General features: G+C 34.8%; 1 protein-coding gene across 3 annotated transcripts in view; it reads left to right on the top strand.

The window, feature by feature from the left end:
- Positions 1-23485, top strand: part of LOC149786591 (uncharacterized) — a 95083-nt gene that overhangs the window by 47780 nt on the left and 23818 nt on the right. For all 3 annotated transcript variants that reach the window (XM_089977091.1, XM_089977090.1, XM_089977092.1), the window contains 5 exons: positions 2189-2408; positions 3946-4235; positions 6274-6414; positions 11690-11896; positions 14066-14181. In XM_089977091.1, coding sequence (XP_089833217.1) covers positions 2189-2408; positions 3946-4235; positions 6274-6414; positions 11690-11896; positions 14066-14181 — 974 coding nt within the window. The remainder of the gene's footprint in view (positions 1-2188; positions 2409-3945; positions 4236-6273; positions 6415-11689; positions 11897-14065; positions 14182-23485) is intronic.

The following is a 23485-nucleotide window of genomic DNA, read 5'->3' on the forward strand; positions in this document are numbered from 1 at the left end:
ATAGAAAGTTCATTACTGATCTTGATCTGAAATACTACCGGATGGTTTTATAAAAAGATAAATGCTAATTTTATACGAATAGTCCATAACAAATAAATCCAGAAACTCATTAATAATGGTTCCCACGTTCATCTCGGCAAAAAAAGTTCAAATTCTCCTTTACTTAGTATTGCACCAAATCTCAAACTACCCTTTGGGGCTTCATATCTAATTGAGGTTTTATCTCAGGTATGGCCTTTGCCTCGGTGAACTTAAAAAGGTATAACACATTCCGACAATGGGTAAGTGGATGACATTATTTATTCCAGTCGTTGTATGTCGTTATTAGCCTCTAGAGCTTTGTTATACCAAAACTTATGATGTTCGCCGTTAATGACGCAATTTATTTGTTATTCAAATACCTATGATGTTCGCCGTTAATGACGCAAACGTGATAATCAGCCATTGTGAAATAATTAAGAACACCTACTTCAGGTTCCCGATAGCGAAATTCCTTTTCAGCGCTAAATAAAATATAGTTCAAAAAGTAGTGCGCGTCAATAATATCAAGTGACCCATCCACGAATACAATAATATCATACATTTTGTCAGACTGACGTAATTACTCAATAATATCAGACGCCTTATATATTTCATGAATACCTTTAAGTTGTTTATGTTCCGAAACAGCCATTACAAATTATACTTGCGCTGCTTTGATTCTGTCATTAGGTTTATCTGTTTGTAAAACTGTTCAAACTCCATTCCTATATAATACCCAGAGACATATGTTTACATAACTTGTTCTTAGATGTAGTCAGCTTTACAGGTATGATTTTCACTAAAATTATCAAGCTTTGTTTCAGATGTGGTGCACAGTCTCCTCAGAAACACTGCTATATTTTGCACCATATTATATGAAGTCTTTATCGCGTTTTCATCAAAGCCAGTCTTGCGTTATTTGTTTCCATTTTTAAGGCCACTTTCAATTTAATTTATTCATCAAAGTGTTCTGCATATGTCCCTGAAAAGGCATATATAATCTAAGGTGCTTCTTTGATAAATCGATATGATCCACTCAAATCCTGCAGGGATCGAAGTTTCTCTGCTACATAAACTATTTCCCAATATTAATAATATCAATCTGAAGTTTTGACATTATGTCACAGTCATTCGTTAGTAAAAAACAAAATTTCTCCTTAATAGGTGTGCTTTTGACTTTTTTCTATAAATATTTGGTACTCATATAATCTTAAGCTTGTGATGTTTTACAGTCAACTAATGTGATCAGTCCAAATAAGTTTCAAAGAGTATACATGTCACATATCCATCATTGAAATCGCTCTTACAGTCAGCCAGGCCCAGTTTTCTCTATTATCAGTAAGGCATATCTTGTCTGAAAATTTGATTAGAATATGCAATCGTCTGGCTGACAGCACAGCATGCTAATTATCAAGTATATCGCTTGCATGGATAATATTAATGAAACCCACGTATTTAGCGTTCAGTAGTCGTTTCAAAACACGTGCTGGGCTCTTCACTTTGTATACCAATGTCGAAAAATACGTCATTACTTTATATGCACCACGTAATGATAAGCATGGAGAGCAATTGTGGACCAGCTAGTTATGTCCAGCACCATCACTCAAAATGTTCAAGTAGTTTTCGATATTAGCAGAAACTATTTTACTCCGTTGTAGATTAAAAATAACCAGCTGACCTCGCTTTAATGTATTGGCCATTTTGATACAATCTGCATCAGTTGTAATCCATCAGCGAACTTTACATGTAGCCTGGGGTAGCAGTGAATAATCTAAACTTGGCTGATTCACGACCTAACGGATGTGTACAGATGATGTACACCGTCTCACAAGCGTGCCATTCATTCCATGGTCTGTAAGAATGAGTAGTACGTTTTGCCCTTTCAAACTCTGATACGCGACATAAACTTATATCTCCCATGTCTGTTCACTTTTCGTATATTATTAATGCTGATCAGATATATGTTTAGCATAGCATAAAGCTCGCTTCTCAAGTCATGGGGGATTGAGGCTGTGATTTGTATAAGATTTTCGAAAAGGTGAGTGGAAGGCGTAGTTCGACCAGGATTACTTCTAAATATATGAATAGTTGATGTACAAATTACTTGTGGTTTGCAAATACTATTGTTCTGTGGTACGGTAATAATTTAAACTTTTTTTCTCTGCAGATTAAAGATGTACTTAATAAAACGGTACAAAAGTACAAAGATTTAAAGACGAAACTGCTAGAACTTTACTCTGACGTAATTACAAATGTTCAGGATGAATCGTTGAAGAAGAACATGGGTGAGGTGATAGAAATGAGGTTCCTACACTATGAGGAGGAGTTACAAACCATTAAGACAGTGCTGCAGAACATGACCGAGGAATTTGAAATTGTTGTTTCTGGTATTTCCTTTTTGCCTACTAGATAAGCCTGACACTCTTTAAATAATAGGCTAAACCAGTATGTTATTATTTATTTCATTACATGATAACGATACATAATTTGAAAATCTAGCGTTTATTGATTTCCTACAACGAAAACCAGAAACTACGTATGACGTCACACATCATTTAATATGTATCGAGGTAATTAAGCGTAAGTACTGACTGAAATAAGTTTCTTTGTTTGAACATCAATTATAGCTTTCAAAAGTCAAAATGTCCAGCATTTATTTTCCGGCAACGCATTTGTTATATTTATGTCACCTAAATCACTATGTTCACAGTTATGTGTGAACAGAGCTCAATACAAAGTGGCGGCTCAAAATGAATAAATGAATAAATTGCAATGAATTGCAAGGTAAATATGAACCCTTGCAACTTAAGCAAAATCAACACAAACAAGGACTTCAATATGCTTATAATACATAAATCCAAGGTAAGCATACACTTAAGAATGCGTACTTGTGCGTTTTAGTTAGAAACAAAACATCCGCATGAGTTGTGTACAACTATACTCAATTACCAATTGATAGTTTTACGTTGTACAGAGTGGTGCCACCATTTAATATAAATTTGTCGCGTCTTATCAAACAAAACAACTATATTAATTGCACAAATAACGGTTTCGTTCATCATAATTATATCTCATACCAACTCATGCTGACAGGACATTCCCAATCAATATACTATACTATTTTCGCGTTTCTACGTTTCCGTAAAATATACGTTAAAATTAAGAGATCAGGACCGTGAAATTTGTAATGGTCCTCGTTTGATCAAATGCATAAACATTCTATTTTCCATAGCATAGCAAGGGGTCTCTTAATCAACTCTCAATATAAATAGGGTTGTTAATTATTGTATTAAATATTTATTTATTCTACAGTGAAATATAATTTATGTTATTTGTTCTAGGTAAATAGTCAGGAAATCATCGTTGAAATCTGCATTTAATAATTATAATACAAACTAAGATACACCCTTGTCTCAATTGCGCTAGGACATGGAAGGAAAACATTCAAATATAGTCACCTTCAAAATATCAAGTTCAAAATAGTTCATTTTATTGTGGGGACATACCATTATATCTCGCGTGTTATTTCGTGCTAGACAATGTAATTAGTTGGATACTGCAATCCAACCTGTAATTGCAGCACAGTATCATAAAATTCTCTTAGAGCAACAAAAATCATCATGCGTGAATGGCAGCGATACGATTTAAATTTATGTTTAAATGCTGCTCACGAGCTGTATTATGATATATACAAAACTAATTTATTTTTGTCGAGATAGATTCCCCATACGATCATCTTAGATCCAAATAAATAGTTTATTTTGAAACCGTTATAATATGTCATGACTGGGAAAGATTCGATATGTGCGGTCATTTACATGAATACAATTTAGCAAGTAGGTTCCATTTATGAAACGAAGTACCAGTTTTTAAACATCAAGTCATGTACACTAATATATTCTTCGTGTGACTTTCTTACTACAGGCGAAACAAGCTCCGGTAAGAGTACATTTCTCAACGTGCTTCTAGGGGAGAGGATTCTACCATCGCACCATTTGCATACAACCGCTAGCTTATGTCGCTTACACAACAGCGAGAATAGAAGGATAGAATGCTTCGTCGACAAGAGAATTGTCGAAGAAATAACTCTGACGGCGGATTCCAATGAACTAAGGGGAAAGTTAGACTCAATAACGAAGAAGTTACTGTCAGAAGATGGAGATCATGAACCCCTCAAACAAATTGATATATATTGGCCAGTATCCTCATTGCACGTAAGTTATTAAATGTCAAAGAGGGGAAATATAAGTAGGTGCTTGCAGCCATCCTGGTGTTCACCATCTTGATAATTAATTGGTACAATTCGTTACACGTAAGACCGAAGATGATGCAGTCTTTATGAATGGATAAAACAGCATTATGGTATTATGATATACAAAATTAGTGATGGCTTTTAGAAGATGTTTAAATTTCTCTTAGTTTGCGCGACCTCAACAATACGGATATGTACCTTTGCTAGCTTCATCCCAACGCTGCAATATTGTGTACATTCTAATATGCATGCACATATGTGGGATTCAATAGCTGGTATCTTGAGTAACACGACTGATTGTCGAGTTGAGTAGTAGTGGCTTGATACCTTAACATGATTTGTTTTGTAAATCTGACTTTCTTGATTATTCATTCGCACCCTGAATCCAAAGGTTTCATTATCATATTGACTGCTCGATAGCAAAATATCATGTATGGATAGTATGTGAACTGTTGTATATCAAACAAAGCATATAAATCATACCTATATTGTGTTTAGACCCACATATAAATACAAATATTGATATTCCAGCAAAGTTTAAGATTGATTAAACTAGAATGTTTGTTGACTGAGAAGGATAACTCTTCATCTTTATTAGACGGTTTGACTGCCAATTCTATCATCATATAGTAAAATTGACTAGTTTATTGTGCAAGCAACAGATCACGGAGGATGGTATGCATAACTATCATTACCAATGATTATTATGCGAACGGGACGGACAAATATAAAACAACAACATAAGTGTTGCACAAAATCTACATAACATCATATTTAGCTATAAACTATGCTACTAAAACTCAAATGAAAAGGTTTCATCGTGCTTAAATTCCCCAGTTTGAAAGTTCAACATTGCAAAAGCAGGTTATAACATGCAAACTAACGATATAAGATATATCTTATTACAAGCAAGGTGTACTGAATTAGAAAGATTCTTCAAGGAAACGGTAAAACATGCAAGAAATAAAACAATAAAGAACACAAAATAAAAGATCAAAATAAACCTGTTGGATTAAAGTTATGAGCATCATATTGACTGATGTATGAATGTTGACCCACTTGATAACGTCATCAATTAGAGCTAATTTGATCCAACAACATTTTCCGTGTCATACGAACCCTTAAAACAAATACGGATATGTTCAAGTTCAAGTGCATTGCTATCAATCTATTTCTAATATAAGTGACCAAACTGACATTGTTCTGCCATTAGTTTGCTTTTTATAACCCTTAATATCAACTTGCATTCTTCTGTAACATTTTTGTCAAATAAATAAACATACATATATTTAATTTCATACTTGTATTAGTCATATAAACTAAACACAGCTTTTTAACTTAAAGGTTTACTAGTTTTATACAATCTACTTTGCACAAAGTATGATAGTCGAGATGAATTTTAATTTGATAGTCTTCGGCAGCAAAATAGATGGAACAAATGTATGAATGTTGACCCACTTGATAACGTCATCAATTAGAGCTAATTTGATCCAACAACGTTTTCCGTGCCTTTTAAGATGAAGCGTCAAACGTTGTGCCGAAACGTCTTCTTCCTTTTCATTCATTGTTTTACTACCGAAGTATATTTTTGAACTATATTCTTGTCTTCTTTATGTCCTTGTCCTTTGAAGCATTGTCCTTAAAAAGAGCTAAGGCTGTATACACTATCGATATTAATCCTTTTCAATAAAATAACTATTTGATGAATGTTTCATTTCATGGAAATACTATCGAGAAAATATTGCAAATAATGATGCAGCTTGTCTAATAATTTGGTCAAGCGTATTCAGTGTCCACGGCTTATATGCTTTTCAGTTTGGTTTATATAACTGAACAATACGAAAATAAGCATTTCGACTGCATTTAATGTTTGTAGTTATTATTCGTTTCTGTGCTGAACGTTTGAAAAGGGATTCGATGATCCTCATTAGCGAACAGTATATTTAAGGGAAATAACTGCAGATGATTTTAGTTTAACATGTTATTGTTTTTTTTTTCAGGAAAGTGTTGTTCTTGTTGACACACCGGGAATTGGAGAGCGAGATTCGCTTACGAAGCAAGTTGTTGAGTTTGTCCCCAATTCGGCTGGATATATCTTCATCATCGATAGCTCTCACGCAGGCGGAGTTCAAGATTCTGGGGTATATCTATCTATCTATCTATCTATCTATATCTATCTATCTATCTATCTATCTATCTATCTATCTATCTATCTATCTATCTATCTATCTATATATATCTATCTATCTATCTATCTATCTATCTATCTATATATATCTATCTATCTATCTATCTATCTCTATCTATCTATCTATCTATCTATCTATCTATCTATCTATCTATCCATCCATCCATCCATCCATCCATCTATCTATCTATCTATCTATCTATCTATCTATCTATCTATCTACCTCTCTCTCTCTCTCTCTCTCTCTCTCTCTCTCTATATATATATATATATATATATATATATATATATATATTATCAACTTTATCTATATATCTATGTAGCTAGCTATCTACGAATATATGTATTTATATAGCTTCTCATCCTTGTAAATATTCTTCTAAATGGGAATCTTGCAGAATCTAATCGATTACTAGATTGAGCATTCAATTTACTTCAAAAGTAAAATATAGTAACTTAGATATGCAAACATTTTCGTGTGATTGAACAGTGCAAATTATGACAATAAAGATCCTTTGCTATATAGGCCATGAACATTATTCAAATTTGCATGATGTCGTGGTCAAATTGTGAATTTATTAATCTACGGAGTGAGTTCATACATTCATACAGTTCATATTTCCTTGATTTGACATTTTGGATAACTACGTTCCAAAACCTGATGATGTGTTATGCATATTTATTTTCTCTCTTCTAATTAGTAATTAAGTAATTCAGTAAATATCATATTATAATGAAATTGTCATAGTAACAATACGTTTAAAATGAATATAACCACTCTGTACAATAGACTTTTAAGTACCTGTTCAATAGAAAGTGTACATGTAATTTACAGTGTACGTTCAGCTAATTATTTTAAATTTGGGAGTAACTATAAAATAATAGCAATGTTAAGTTGGAGAAATTATATAATTTCTTGAATAAACAAAGAATTTTCATAAAGTGTATTATTATGAATATCCGTGTACCTTCTGTTCGCATTACTGGTTGTTCATGTTCCTACGTGTATTGCTCATTTAACATTTTATTTTGATATGATTTAGTGGACCAATATAAAGAATGCATCATAATACTCTCGCAACACTGACTTTATTCCCTGTTTCCATTTCATTGGAATTAAATAATTCAGAAAGACGTGTGGTTTCTGTAACTAATAGATCGTTAAATATTGCTACACCAATACGTATTCCTGTGGCAACGTCCGTTGCCGCTATCGGTAACACTCAGTTGAGTATGTTGTTAGTATCTTACTGTAAATGATAGTTGATATTTCATTATGTTTCTTCTGGCATTTTGAATCAAATATCAAATCATTTTTCTTGAAACGATATAATTGTTCCTGGGTAGGATTTGAAAGACATATTTTCACTTTTCATGAAATTTGTGAAAAGGCTTGCCGATTTCATTAAACATTTCCACAACTAGGGGAATTTCAATTTCAAAAGACAAAATTTTCTTAAATATTCTTGCTAAAATTCTAAACAATCCCGAGGACGAGCACCCAATTCGTATGTTACGTGTTTAGGCTGGAATAAACAGCAGCACAAGAAAGAGTGAAAACAACAAGCTTTTGAGAAATTCAACAAATAATCTAGTTATCTGGAAAAATACTGTAAAAATGAAAGATTAAGAACTTACGGTTTTAAGAATCATATCTAGAAATAATCCGGGAATAATCCACGAATACAATTTTAAAAGTCATATTAATGAAATGTTTTGATGAAGTTCGAGTCCCGCAAACAAATCTAAAATGGAATGCTGTGGCGTATACTGTATCATATTCAATGTTGTTTCTACAGTTCCTTGTAAAAATACAAGAAATAATCTTGTGTTTGAATTAATTTAAAAACAATTGTCCTAGAAGTTTGTATAAGCACACAAAATATGTAAAGAGAAAGGAATTCATCTTTTAGAATCCAAATAATTCGAATAAACATTGAAATGTAACTTCAAAAATATGAGACAACAAAACAAACCACATTTACGTCCCAGATCACAAATCATCACTATTAAAATTAAGTAATGTGCAACTTCGGAAATGCCTAACTGCGAAATAGAGGATCACATAATCATGTGTGCATGAAAATATCACGTAGACCCATCATGACCTGTAAAAACCCCAATCATTTTACTCGAAGTTAAGAAGTGGTTCACTAAAAGCTATTTACAATTCGGTGGTAAAGTAACCAACACAGCATCGATCTCATCCTTGTTATTCCCACAATATAAATAGCTAAAACAAATCTGTGTTTACGTGACTATTACTAATTTTGAACTAAGGTCGGGATTCAGAGATTAGCCTTTTGTGTTTACAAAAAGGAACAGTCACGGTGAAACGATTTTCCGGAAAAAATTATGGATTTTCTAGTTAACAAAACTACATAACTTTGACGTATAATTAATGAAATTAAAATCGAAAAATATTGTATAACTTACAAACAATTAAATCAGATATAAATTAAATCAAATATGGAAAAGACGATTAAATGGTTTCTTGCCGAAAAACGGAACACCTGACAATCGCTTGGAAATTTCATAACCTATATAATTTGAATGTGCCTTAATTTCAGTTCACTCATCTTGTCCACCCCTTTTGTTCACTCATCTTGTCCACCCCTTTTGTTTATTCATCTTGTCCACCCCTTTTGTTCATTCATCTTGTCCACCCCTTTTGTACATTCAGATTGTCACTGATTAGTGTTTGTCGGTTATATTTGTGTTCATTTCCTAAATGTATGCTTTCAATTCATGTATGTATGTATTACATTTTGCAGAATAGGAGTTATTGATATTTTGGCTTTAATGAATTTGTATCTCAATATCAATGGCTATTGCTTCACTTATTAAATAAACAAAAACGTTTTTGTCAATGGTAATTTAGATTTTGTTTTATGTGAGTAACGTTCATCATTACAGTGTACATAAAGAAGTTGTAATAAAAACTGAATATGCTATATAGCGTGCAAAACACATTGCAGAACTAAACATCGGACGCTTTTGATGATATCTCTCCGATTAGATATTCTAAGCTATCACCCAAACTGATCGACTATTAAAAGGTATACATAACATAGGTCTTTGCTATTGAAGAATTACACTAGTACTATTCTATTACATAAACAATAATAGTCATAGCAACCATTCTCCTGAAAGAGTCTCCACAAAATCAATTAAATGATGAAAATATATATTTCTTAGAAACAAAAATGTTTCCTACTTTGATTATTGACCATTTATGCAGAAAAAGCAACAAGAAGAATGCAACTATGTCAAGAGTTTTACCATATCGGCTCAATCTATCAGAAACATCAATCAGCTATCCATTAACTAATTACTGATAATATTTATTGTTGGTAATGTAAAGTACAATTAGGTTTTGTTCACGCTTTGTGGGTGCCATGTATTGTTAAAGCTTCCAAGCATAAAATCAACTTGTGCAAAGATTTCGCCATCTTGTCTATAAAATGTATGCTACCGAATCATCTTAATCAAAAGTTTATATTTACACACCATTAAAGCTATGTCCTAATTTGTCATGCATGTGTTGTAAAATCTCTTTCTATCTCAAAAAAGTGTTACTTTTGGTAAGTATTCTTTGTAATTAAAGATCATCAGGAAGGACAATACTATACATAATATGCAATATGTTCTGACGAAATATCTAGATGCCGATGCAGCTGACAAAGTTCCCATACCGATGTTTAATTAACTTTTCATGAACTGTCGTCCATATCAAATATGTTGATGATCCAATATTGTTATGGGAACATTTTTACGCATACCTCTTACTTTACAAACTCATTACTTAATAATCATCAGCTATGTAATTCCTTTTGTTGGAGAGTACATATTTTTATTTCATTTAAATCCATATTTTGAGTACATACTTTATATGGTGTTCTTTTAAAATCGTCTAATTTGGGTTCGGCTTTATAAGTAGTACTTGCCGTTACGATCTTAACGTCTTTCAACTGTCTATTTTTATATTGTGTGTGTTACAGAGGTAAATCCTGCAGTTAAAGCATGCTGTAGATATAATTCGTATACAGTTGGATTACATACAGTTACTTGCCGGATTTAAAACATTTTGTTAGTAAAGTTCAAAAGATAGCACTTTTTATAAACTTATTTTTGTATTTTGACATTTAAGATTTTCACATATTTGATATTGATGTGTGCCCTATGTATAATTTTTTAAATAGCGGTAAAGATATAAATATATATTTTATATTTTTTCTCATCAAATGCTTCAGCCAGTGTCATTTTCTCTTAATGGAAATACATGCACATTCTAATCTTTAATTTATGGTAAACCGTTCACTACAATATTTGAGAGAAGGAAAAAACATTCAGTATTTTCCAACCATTCTTTAACTTTCCTGTAACATAATTATTATCTCCTCAGTAAACTACATATTTTGAGGTATAGTATTCACTCTTTCTATGTTAATATTCAACAAAATGCATCCTATATGGTATTTACCCTCTTGTTTCCACATTTGCAGACCAATAATACGTTTAAGTGAATATATCAAAAATTCGAATTGTATCCGTCTATATTTCTTTCAATGGTGACTGGACAACAATGCTTGCTTGTCACTGATCTTTAAATGTTTGATTTTAAACGTTTTACCGGTTGCGTATTTAATATCTAAGCTGATTGCTAAATTTCAAATTCCTTGAATATATTGTATTGTATTTGGGATTTGTACTATTTAAACTTGTGTGAAAGTCTCAACTTGGATTATAGTAGTAATGTTGATTTAATCTTATTTTTTGTTTTATTTTTAGTGTCGTCGGCGTTTGCAACGTAATAAAAATATATAAGTAACACTTACTATCAATTTTTATATCATGAAGGTGTTGAGAGAACGAAAATCCCAAAGTGTGTTCTTATAACAAAGCAAATTAAAGTGTTGTACGACATCGAATTTAACTCATACAATAATTGAACTTCAGTGAATATATGCATATCATAAACATTTTCTACTAACTCATACTGCGGGACATAATCGATTAATGAAACTTATATATCATGTTTATTAAAATCTTTGTGTTGTCATTATTAGTGTCTTACTGCTGATTTAGAACATGTCAAAGCAATTGGTTTTGGGCGCGACAATTAAACAAATTAATTATGCATGTTACATATAATATACTTAAATAAGTTTACAAAAACAGATAAGCTGTGTTTTTTGCAGAAAGTCAAATTAATATACTTTTTTCAGATTAGAAAATTGATTGAGGCGGTAGCATTATCTGCCGCAAAAGAAGATCACATAAATGATCTTACCAATATGATTTTTGTGTGCAACAAGTGGGACATGGTTCCAATGGAGGACAAGGCAGCCGTGATAGAAGATACAAAAAGAAAAATAAGAAAATACTGCGGACAGTTGGGCGACTGGCAGATTATAACATTTGATGGTAATCTGGTGAAAATTTGAATTTATAGCGTATTTAGTATACAAAGCAAACGGCAAATCTTAACATTTTCTCAAATCCTTCATTTCCGTTTGCCGTAGATAACTGTTTGGTTTCATATAGAACTAAAGATAATTTAAATGCAACAAATCAAGGAGTATGACATAAAGCTGAACACGTTGACAGGGTAATCTTAAGAAATTTTACAATAATTGTACTTATTGTAATGTTGACTTTCAAGAAGCTCATTTAATGATGCAATTGAGTATTTGGAATAAAGTAAACTTTTATGTCGATCTGTACTAGTCATATAAACTTATTCTAAAAATATAATCATTTTCCAAATATTGTACTATTTGTCAATTATTAAATTAGGTGTCTCTATATGTCTATATATCATGTAAATAGTTCCAAATACATTGATAGTGACATATTTATATTATTGTGTTATTAAGGTCTATTGAGCTCATGTTTTAATTATATATTCCAGTTGGAATTCATAATTATATCCGTAATATAAAATTAACATTGTGTCATCTCCATAACGTAATGTCAAATTCTATTTAAACTTCACAGTGAACATTAGTGTTATATTTTCATAAATCCCTTTAGCAGATCGACCACTTGCAACATTGTTCCAGCAGTGATGAATCTTAGGTCCCAAGTGTACTTCCATATATTAACCCGTGTCCGAAAGAATTAAATCAGTAGTTGCAATTACCATTGAATACAATCAAGATTTGTTTATAATTCTTTATGTTAATAGATTCACCCAGAACAAGAGCACATAAGAACATACGCAAGGTTTTCACAGATACATCCTGTATTACATATACCCTCATATTCATATTTACTTCTTTTAGTTTTGACAATTCCTGGGGAAACATGAGATAATGTTGTCATCAATATCATTTCCATTACAAAAGGACATAAAATGGGTTTGGGGGTTTGGGGACAAGTACATCTATTTTGTTTTTTAATTACTCGGTTCCATGAAGCAAATAGATGTGCACAATAATATAAAACATAATCAACAATGAACTTTATTTTCAAACTGAAAAAGGGGCTACATCGGAAAGACACTACATTCACATATTACATTGCACATCGACCAACTGTTGTATCTCATTTTGCTAAAGGTAAATATTCTATCGTTGGCACCTTTTTAGCGCAATCTTTAGAGATCAAACTCAGTAAAACCTATGACAAATTCTAAATCTATCTGAACTGTATTCATTAGTAATGTGTCGATAAATTATATATGGATTGTACATGGACGCATTTACTATATTGTGTGTATTAAAAAAGGTGTTATGGTTATATTGTTTTGAATGTAAAATATATAATTCGCTTCAGTTCAGTATGCAGCTATCATTATACATTTATCGGAATTAATTCTTGCATTTATATGCATAACGATCTTTGCAAGCCGAGGTGTCTATAACCCTTTCTACACCTTGACATATCGAACAGAGATGTATGTGTTCCGGGTCCGTACATTTCATTCGACGTGGAGGCAAGCCACTGCATCCACCCAAAATTAAGTTGTTCGAATTTGAACAATGATCATGTTTAGTCGAGACAATGGAAGAGAACACATTTTGAATGGACTGATAAATAAGAACTTTTCCAGTGCCAGTCAGTGTTTGCACAAAGTACTTTTCACTCAAATGCAACTGTATAGGCTTCCCTCTGGTATATAGTCATACTTTCGTTGTTAAACTAACAAAGTATCCTTTTTAGGTCAATCGCCACCACCGTTTTCGGCCTATGTACATTGCACAACGCTATTGTTTAGTTGGCATTCCATACTAAAGATGGCAATACATGACATCCAAACAAAGTCGCTGAAACAAGGCACGGACACAGTTGTTCAATCTACTAATGTGTAGATAGTATTATTGGAACCATGGATAGCAAATATGTTTATCACAGACAAGTCCATCATAACTAATTCACCTCGGGAATCGTTTGATATGTCGTTTGAGAAAGTTCTTAGATTAAAATTAAAATACATATTAAAGAAATTTGATTTTTATTTAGCCATGCCATTTCTTTTCCAAATGTTCCACATATATGCATGTCTACATTAAAATATCGGCTGTTCAAATTGTATCATATTGTGTTCTTTACGTTTTATTGACTTATGATACTAAAATAATAAATTAAAAACCTTTCAGGAGCTGAAACTCCTGGAATGGAAGGCCAATCCGACCGATGCTTTCAAAACATTGCTGAAAAGCCTGGAGACTCTGATGATCCGTACAATAGAAACACGACTGAGAGACAAGTATCGGTCAGTAGATTTTCACGTTACTGATTGTTATGTTTAGCATATTTAGTATGATTTTGGCTTCTCTTTCTGACGACAAGATATATGCAACTATCTAATAACCACAGCAGGAAAGATTATGTAAGGTATTGAATCGATGACGATCATAAACATGATGACGATGTATTAAAGTCTCTGCGATACGGATATTACAAATGTTAACAACAATAACAACAATATTCTAAGTAATGATAATTTTGAGTGTGATAACGCTATTGATGAAAATGATGATAATAACCAAAGTGATGACGATCAAGTGTTATAATACTTTAGTGTTATTGTTGTTATTCTTCTTATTATTGTATCGGTGTAGTTTTAGAACGATTGGATATAAGTATAGCCTTTATAGTGGTAATGACCGTGGCCTCAAACTTAAGACCAAAAGTTCAAAGTTTATGAACGTTACAAAATTTCTAAACCCGTTACTTGATTCAACTGAAACTTTAGTGTAGCATTATACGATGTCTGAAGTTTGTCACTTGGTCTTGTCATCATAACGACGCTACATATATAATCGATTTTGGTTTCTGGACCGATGTATCTGTCGCATACGTATTTGAAAATATAAAATCTTCTAGACCCATTACTTTATTCAACTGAAACTTTAGTATTACACTACTCATGAAGTTTTTCACTGCCTCTTGTCATCATACCAATGTTAAAATGCGATACACTGAGTATACCACTAATGGTGTGGTTATTGGTTTTGCCTCTTGGTGATTTTAGTAAATAATCAGCACCACCATATCCATCACCATTACATAACAAACATACTTTTAGTTATGCCATGCAAATTTTCTTTAATGTAAAATATCATGTACATTTGGGAGGATAAATATTCACACAAAATATCTAACAATTTGTATATTTAGCAGGTTTATAATAGGTGTTACGTATTATATCTTGCTGTGGATGTGCAGGCTAATGTGCGAGTGAGAGTCCCTGTTGCAGTTGGTGCACAAATACTGGGAAGTTTGCGTTACTGAGGTTGCTACCGCGCTCTTCTTTCTCTCATGTTTCTCTGATGTCAACTGTCATCTATCTCCTCTCTAAAACGACTGCTATGCCCTTGCTTAACGTCAGTCTTCAGGTGCCTCGGTCCTCGGCCATCACTGCCCAGTCGTTGGGTGAAATGTCACATGCCTTCATGTCCCTGCTGCACACATCCACTGAAATAAAGTGAGGGACGGCCGACTATTCTGATACCAGTGGCAAGCTGTCCCTATATGATGTATTTTGGCAGCCTCCCATCGTCCATGCGTTGGACGTGTCTCAGCCATCGAAGGCCGTGTTAGCTCAGCAGGGAGCACATGCTGGGGGTACCTGCAAGCTACAGGATATCACCGTGTGGAACACGGTCTTGTCAGCTGATTTTCTAGATGCGTTGTATGCACCATATATGGAAGGAGTGGAGCAGGCGCTCTTGCCTCATGTAGATGCTCCAGGCCTCACTTCCATATATAAGGATGCTGAGAACGCAGGCCTGGTAGACTTGGATATTGTTGTGCTCTGTTTGCGCGTTGCTTCCCCCCACCCTTTTTGTTAGTTGTGCCATGATGGTGTTTGACATTACAAGCCTTCTGTCCAGCTCCACATCAAAAGAGTGAGTGTGGCTGACAGTTGACCCCAGGTATGAAAAGTTGCTGCCTGCTTCCTGTGTTTCACCGGCAATTTTGATGGAAGGGGCAAAGGTGGTATCTTGAACACTGACATTTGTCTTTTCCAGGCTGATGACGAGCCCAAACTGCTTGCATGCATCAATGAAAGATCTCTCAATCGCTGGTGGACGTTCTAAGTGTGGGTCACAAGAGCCTCGTCATTTGCAAGAATGATATCCCTGATGAGCACCGACCTCACCTTGGTCTTTGAAAGCAGTCTTGCCAAGTTGAACAGTCTTCCGTCGGACCTGGTGTGAAGATATACGCCATCAGTGGTCGAGTCAAAGGCGAAAGACATGAGCATGGGTAAGAATATCCCGAAACAGGTTGGCGCCAGCACGCAGCCCTGCGTCACGCCGATGTTGATTGGGAAGGAGACTGTGGAGGATCCATCATACAAAACTGTTCCCTTAATATAGGCATTGAAAGATATTATAATGCTGTGGGATTTTTGTTGTTGTTGGGGAGACAACCGTCTTGCGAATTAAATCCCAACTTAATCCAATTGTTACAGGCCCTAATTTGATAAAATTCCGTACAACCAATCTTACTGAGAAGTTCAAAAAGGCCCTTCCTGCTGACCACATCAAAGGCATTTGTGAGGTTGATGAACATCATGTAGAGTGGTTGACCTTATTCTCTGCTCTTCTATTGGAGTTGTCGTAGGGAGAAGATCATGTATGTCGTCGACCTGTCTGCTCTGATGCCTCACTGTGGTTCTGGGTACACACGGTCAGCCAGCAGCTACAACCGGTTGAGTTTGATGCGGTCATACACTTTGCCAACGATGCTCAGGAGCGAGATCCCTCTGTAATTATTACAATCACTGCGATCGCCCTTGTTTTTGTAAACGGTCACAATCGTAGCGTTGCGCATGTCTTGGGGGACTGCTCCTTCCTCCTACCAGAGACAAAGTATCTCTTACAGCGGCTGAAACAATGTTGGTTTCCAAATTTGATAGCTTAGGGATAGATGCTGTCACTACCTGGTGCTTTGCCGTTTAGGAGGGATTCAATTGCTTTGCCGAGCTCCTCTAATGTGGATACTTTGTCGAGCTCCTCGATGGTGGGCAGTTTATGTATGCTTCTTTGGGCCGCATCGGTGTTGACGTTTATCGGGTGTATAACTCTGAGTAGTGCTCCACCCATCTGGCCATATGTTGTTCACGGTCAGTGATGTTCTCTCCAGTCAGATGATTTACGTTGGCGCCCCATTCACTGTAGAGACTAGAGCCTTCTTGATGCAACTGTACATACTTTGGATATTTCCAGGCTCAGCATTGCGCTGGATTCCGTAACACATCCTTGCCAGTACTCGTTTTTGCACTGCCTAGCGATGCGTTAAGTGTTGCTTCGGGCACTTCTGAAAGCAGCAAGCCTCCCTGCATTAGGTCACTTTTGTAAGATATGAAGATCGTTTGTCTTCGAGTATTGGTTAAATAATGCAGGCACATATTGTCAATTCCAATGTGGAGACAAGTACAATTTGAATAAACGTTTCCTATCTGCCAATTGATACACGCTAATAAACCTTGTGTAGGATAAAAACAGCAACATTGCTAAAAACAAATCACAGGAAAGGGCAACCGGTAATACAATGAAAGCGCCAGAGATGAAAATCCAACAGTATAATGTTTGTGAAGCCATTGAAACGGTACATTAAAATATAACTTTCCAAGAGACTCACATCCATTGAAGATAAGGAAATAAATTGTGTATGGCAAATGCTGTCCTCAGTTCACTAGTTATATATGTTTGACTTTTTTACATGCTATACTCTAAGTCCTGTTATATATTGTTTGTCAATAAGTATCACACCATAGCATCAAAAACTACCACCAGCACTAACACTACGTGCATTAAAACTACATGAACAACTCCATGTAATCCAGTGAGAACTGTTCAGTGTAAGAAAGACTTGATGGAAACGTGCGTTCCCGTGTCATAGTTTTGATGTTGGTCGATCCACGACCATCTATAGTAATATGCAGGTGCAGTATGAGGAGTGGTTTCTGAATAGGTAAGTCGAATTCTCGGCTGTACACACTATAACAAACGTGATTATGAATTCAGGGAAGAGGATAACACATGCATCCACAAGGGTAACGTTTCTAATACAATTGTGTTACCAGCATCGCATGAATCACGCCAAATTGCAATGTTGGAATTGTTCCTACGAAACAAAGTGTCTATGTGTTTAGCTCCAAATACATGCTTGCGAACATCTTTGCAAAATTTGACTGAGAGAATTGGGCACGTACATCTTAATGAAGCACCTATGATTTGTGATCGACTTTATTCAAATCAGTGTTTATTATTATTATTCGAGAACTTGAAATAGTCTGGATATACGTTAGCATTGTATGCATTATTTCGAGTTCGTATACATACATTATCTCTATTTTCTGCATGAGCTGTTGCATCTTACACAAACATCATTGGTTACCAATCTGTTCGTGGGATCAGGGTCATACCGTACACAAGTCGTTTCATACCCAGTGGAAATTGGTTGTTTCGTACCCAAGGTGCTGGTCATTTAGTACCCAAGGTGCTGGTCGTTTTGAACCCAAGGTGCTTGTCGTTTCGCACCAATTAATTTACAAGCTCAAATATACAGTGCTGTCACATTTACACCACTCGGGGCCCCGTTACTACTATTACTTCTACAACTATCAACATTACCGCTCCGGTGTCCTAGTTCTTAAAGCGTCCGCCTCGGACTAAGGAGTTTGTGGGTTTGAATCCCTACCGAGTCATACCAAAGATTTATAAAAATGGTACTAAGAGTTGCCTCGCTAGGCGCACAGCATTGAGCGGTTAGAGTTAGGACTGGTAGGTCTAGAGTCAGGATAATGTGACTGGGTGGGAAATGATGCTACATGCCTGCGGCATGATGCCCCAGTGCTTGACATTACTATAAACTGCCACATGCAGACATTGTAGGGATATGACTGCAAAATTGTGAAAGCTACGTTAAAAATAAAAATAAAAAAGACACACTATTGACTTTAACATTATCATTAATAACAATAATACTAATACTACTACTACTGCTAATAATAATATACATACCTATCTCACATTTGCGATGCAGCCACTTTTGGCAAGCGTTACATTGTAAAGCATGTTGACGTGGTCTTACTCTTAGGAAGCAAACTACAGAGTTGTCCATTTCTTGCTTGTATTTGCCTGTGTGTGTTGATGTCTGATTATTTCTTACAACACTTTTTTAAAACGAACTCAACTATTTATATCTGTATCGCGTTTTGTAGTCAGATGTTGTTTGCACAGAAGTATTATAAAATGTGGCTTCATTTACTTATATAAATATATATAAAACCATGAAAATAAACTGAATTAGAAATCGCACGTACATTATACAGTATCTGACGACAAACAACTAAGAGTGGACCAAATGGCAATTGTAACCGACACAGGAGAGTAAGAGCAGGTATAATTCGAAACAATGCATGCATCCATGAGAACAAATGAATGAATTTGCTAATTGATTTTTTTTTCTTCATTTAATGATACATTTGATTTCGTCGTATATAACTCCAAGTTTGCCTTATGCTCATTATACGAAAGTATAAGTTCCTGAGTAAACACATTTAAAATTCCGAAGATAAAGTAAATCCCCAGTAAACAAGTGAGGTAAATATATTATTAATGTCAAATAATTTTTTACACGGAATTTAGTGAAAATTATCTGAATCTAAATACTGGTGAAAAACAGACCCATTGCAATTATTTCAAAATAAAACAGAACCTAAAAGATAATCATTCACGTATAAAACTGAAATAAGTTTGAAAGCTTAAACTTACTAGTTTACCGTGGATTTTAGCATTTGATAACTTAACACTTAAATTATGCTTCCCTTTAAAGTAAACAACGTCATCCCTCACTTATTATTATTATTATTATTATTATTATTACTATTATTATTATTATTATCCATTTATATACAGCCGTTACTTTACTAGCATGTAGTAATTATGTATGCCTCTATGTATGTATATACGTATCACAAAGGAAATAAAGCAACGTTGAAAATACGTCTGACAAATGGCTAGGGTACGAAATGACCAGGTATCGAATTGTGTATGTGGTTAATGGATTTCTCAAATAGTTAGCGGTGATCATGTATAAACACCATGTACGATTAGGTGTCGGATATATCAATGCAGACCGTGACCAAGATAATGTGGAACTATGTAATCGCACTCATGCAGAACGGTTATTCGGTCATCAAGAAGCAAAGTTAATCCTTGATGAGGCCAGAATGGGCGCGGACAGCAGAGTTGTCTAACGATTTGGTAGCACGACTTACATTAGTTATAGCAATAGCATTATCTTTTCAACTTGTGTAGGCACATGAAGAAGTAGTAGGTGGGCATCAAAAGCCATAAAACTGACCCGTGTTGTCTGTAGATGTATTCCATATTTTAGCTCGCATTGATACTCCAAAACAACCAACACGTTAACTATTGGACACATACTTATCAAAAAAGCATTATATATCAAAGCCTCCCAACCATGCATGTATGCGAGTGGAATTGCACGTTGTTCCAGTAAATGAAGAAGTGAAATCATGTTTGTTTTTAAACGTTAATCAGCATTAATCGTGAATCGGCTCACAGCAGCACAATGATCAAGTGGTGATTTTATTTGCTCATAGTCGTTCCGTACCCAAGTCGTTTCGTACCCAAGTCAATTCGTACCCAAATGAGTCGTTTCATACCCAAGGTACTGGTCGTTTCGTACCCAATGTACATATAGCCCATGCCTTTGCCCGTCTTAAGGATCAGTCCAAGATGATTCCCTTGTTATCTAGTTGGGTTGACTATGTAGAGTCATATTCCTAGTAAACACATGGTTTGTGTTCCGAAACTCTGTACGAACCAATAACGATGTAGAGGGTTGAAATCGTAGGATCAATGCGAAGGCCGGCAAAGCCAATCTTCCATTCCTTGTGCTAGTCAATATTTTATATGACGAAGCCACTTCAGTTGTTACACAGATTCAACTGGTATCGGAAAAAAGCTAAGAAGATATCAGAAGAAAAAACATATCAACAAATGCAGGCGAGAATATTCTCGGTGTGGGAGGAGTATTAGAACGGCGTCATCTCCTCCTCAAAATTACTGAAGCGTTGCAGCAGTATATACGGCCCGACAACTGAATGACAAGGCAATTTAACTGCATTATTATACCATGCATATTGTAATCTTATTTTTTTCATGTAAGCATGTAATAAACCACAAGAATGTATATTTCGGAATAATGTTGTTAGTCTTTTGTTATTTAAGAAACCTTTTCGACCTATTCTTTCGTCTTACTGAGACATCTCCTTCAGTCCTTCTTTGGATGGTAACTTTTACTGTTCTAATCTTTGAAAAATGTGTGCCCTATTACATAGGGTGCTGTATGGAATACGTTTCAATACTGGTTCAATCAAAGCATGCATATATATCTTCGATTATTTAAATAATTAAATCTGTTTTAAAACAACAAAATAAATGTATGTAAAATGCAGTGCCAAATTAAATCTTTCTCTCTTATTTATGTGGAGGATAACAAAAGTGAGCACAAATGTGCACAAGTATGCCAATGCGATCTGCTGTCTCCCCCCTCAACACAAAAATGTCTTGTTTGCCCGTATAATATACCTCTTTCAACACATTTAAAAGCAGGCGACAAAATAGAAATTAACACAAATATTGGGTCTTGGAGAAGAGAAACTTACACAAACGACACTATTGTATCTGCATTCAGCCCAATTATCAAAAGATCGCAAAATGTATAGTTGTTTTGAGGGGATAACAATTTGTAATTTATCGGACACGTTAATCATTACTAAATAATACCAAGAAATATGACAAGTAATTGTTAATTGGAATTATACAAAAATAATGGACTTATTCAGTTATTTAAACCTGGACAAAGTTTTTTACTGGCAATGTGAATATTTGTTTTTTATTCCGTTTTGTACATATACGCTATTATAGAGTGAAAACAATACAATTACTGTAATTATCTGTTTGGTAATTTGTTTGTCCAGGATATGCTTTGTTTAAATTAGGAAAAGGGAGCTGTAAGTATGAAAATACTTGTACACTTGTAAATTAATTGTTGCGAAACGACAAGCACCTTGGGTACGAAACGAACATCACCTTGGGTACGAAACGACCAATTTCCACTGTGTACGAAATTAATTGGGTACGGAGCGCCCAGGTACCATTTTATCTGGGAGTATCCCTCGCTTGGCATCAAGCGAGGACAAATCTTTGTACATCGGTATACACCCATAATATGTTTCTTGAGTCATATTGTTTTAGCCCTGTGTGCGTAATTATGTCGGTATCGAAAACATTCCAGCACAATTTGTGCTGAGCTCTTTTATGTACAATCACCTTTCGTCTTTTTAATGTTCTTGTGTCCAACCACAATAAAGCGCGCTTTGGACCGGAGTCCCACATGCGTATTGATTAGTTTACTCGAGCGTTCTTATTTTAACTTGCCAACCATCTTTTATTCGCAATTACTAAACAACAAATGCTCTTTATGACATTTGCTGGTACCAAATTCATTCACGACACTTTGTTATGCCATGTCTGCGTACACATGGTTAGTGGTGATATGCATCTGCAACGATTTTGTATCGGTGTACAGCACCTTAATTCAATCCTCTGTAACTAACAAACCGGAAGTGGATGCAGTATTGGCCGGTCCTAAATGTGATACGCATCTTGTTGCATGCTGTTACTAATGGGGTCAGCGATGTTATACCATCCAAAATTTGGGTTGTTTTCAAGAGCATGTATTTGACACTACCTTGAAATTATGAAACAAACTGATTGTTCCATAAAGAGAAGATTGTCAATGTCATTGACCAATTACAGTTCGATTTAAATTTTGGAAAAGAATGCACCACAGCCCATGTCCGATGAATGGAAGTAATGTGCAGGATCGACTTTGTACACTTGCATGTCAGAACCACGAACTTATCAATCAGAATAGCGAGCAACATCACATCAGTGCGCATATACAGACTGTGATAGTCACATATGTTTTTGAACTCGAATGCTGACAGAACTTTCGTTGCACGTTCTTAGTCATTTTTTGAATATCTTCACGTAACAACGATGAAGAAAACGCTTCGATGGATGGCAACTGAGTTTCAGCAAATTTGTTCAAATCGTACATATAATCATATGGATACATACTTTTCTTCGTCATGATAACACTATTGATTGGACAGCATCGACAATTGATTTTGAATTTTTTCGCCGATAGATTGCTAGCTAACTTATCCAAATATAATTCATAAACTATTTTTTCCGATAAACTGAATTTAACCCATTCGAAATTTCTCAGTACTTTGTCATGTCGTTGAGATTTACGCTTATTCGCGATTTTCATGCAGTGGCGTCTACTTGAAGTATCAAGTGATCATCATAACCACGCAGGTTATGACGCATCATATTGATTTTGGTTTTGTTCGGATACATTCTACATTACATGTGCTGTGTGCCGTGCATCTGTACCAACCAGTAATATAACAGTGATCATGGACTTTAGAAACGGGAGTTTTAATTACATCATTGGAC

The sequence above is a fragment of the Sinohyriopsis cumingii genome, chromosome 12 (assembly GCF_028554795.1).
Source record: "Sinohyriopsis cumingii isolate HCF-2022 chromosome 12, ASM2855479v2, whole genome shotgun sequence".
NCBI classification, from domain to species: Eukaryota; Metazoa; Mollusca; class Bivalvia; order Unionida; family Unionidae; genus Sinohyriopsis; species Sinohyriopsis cumingii.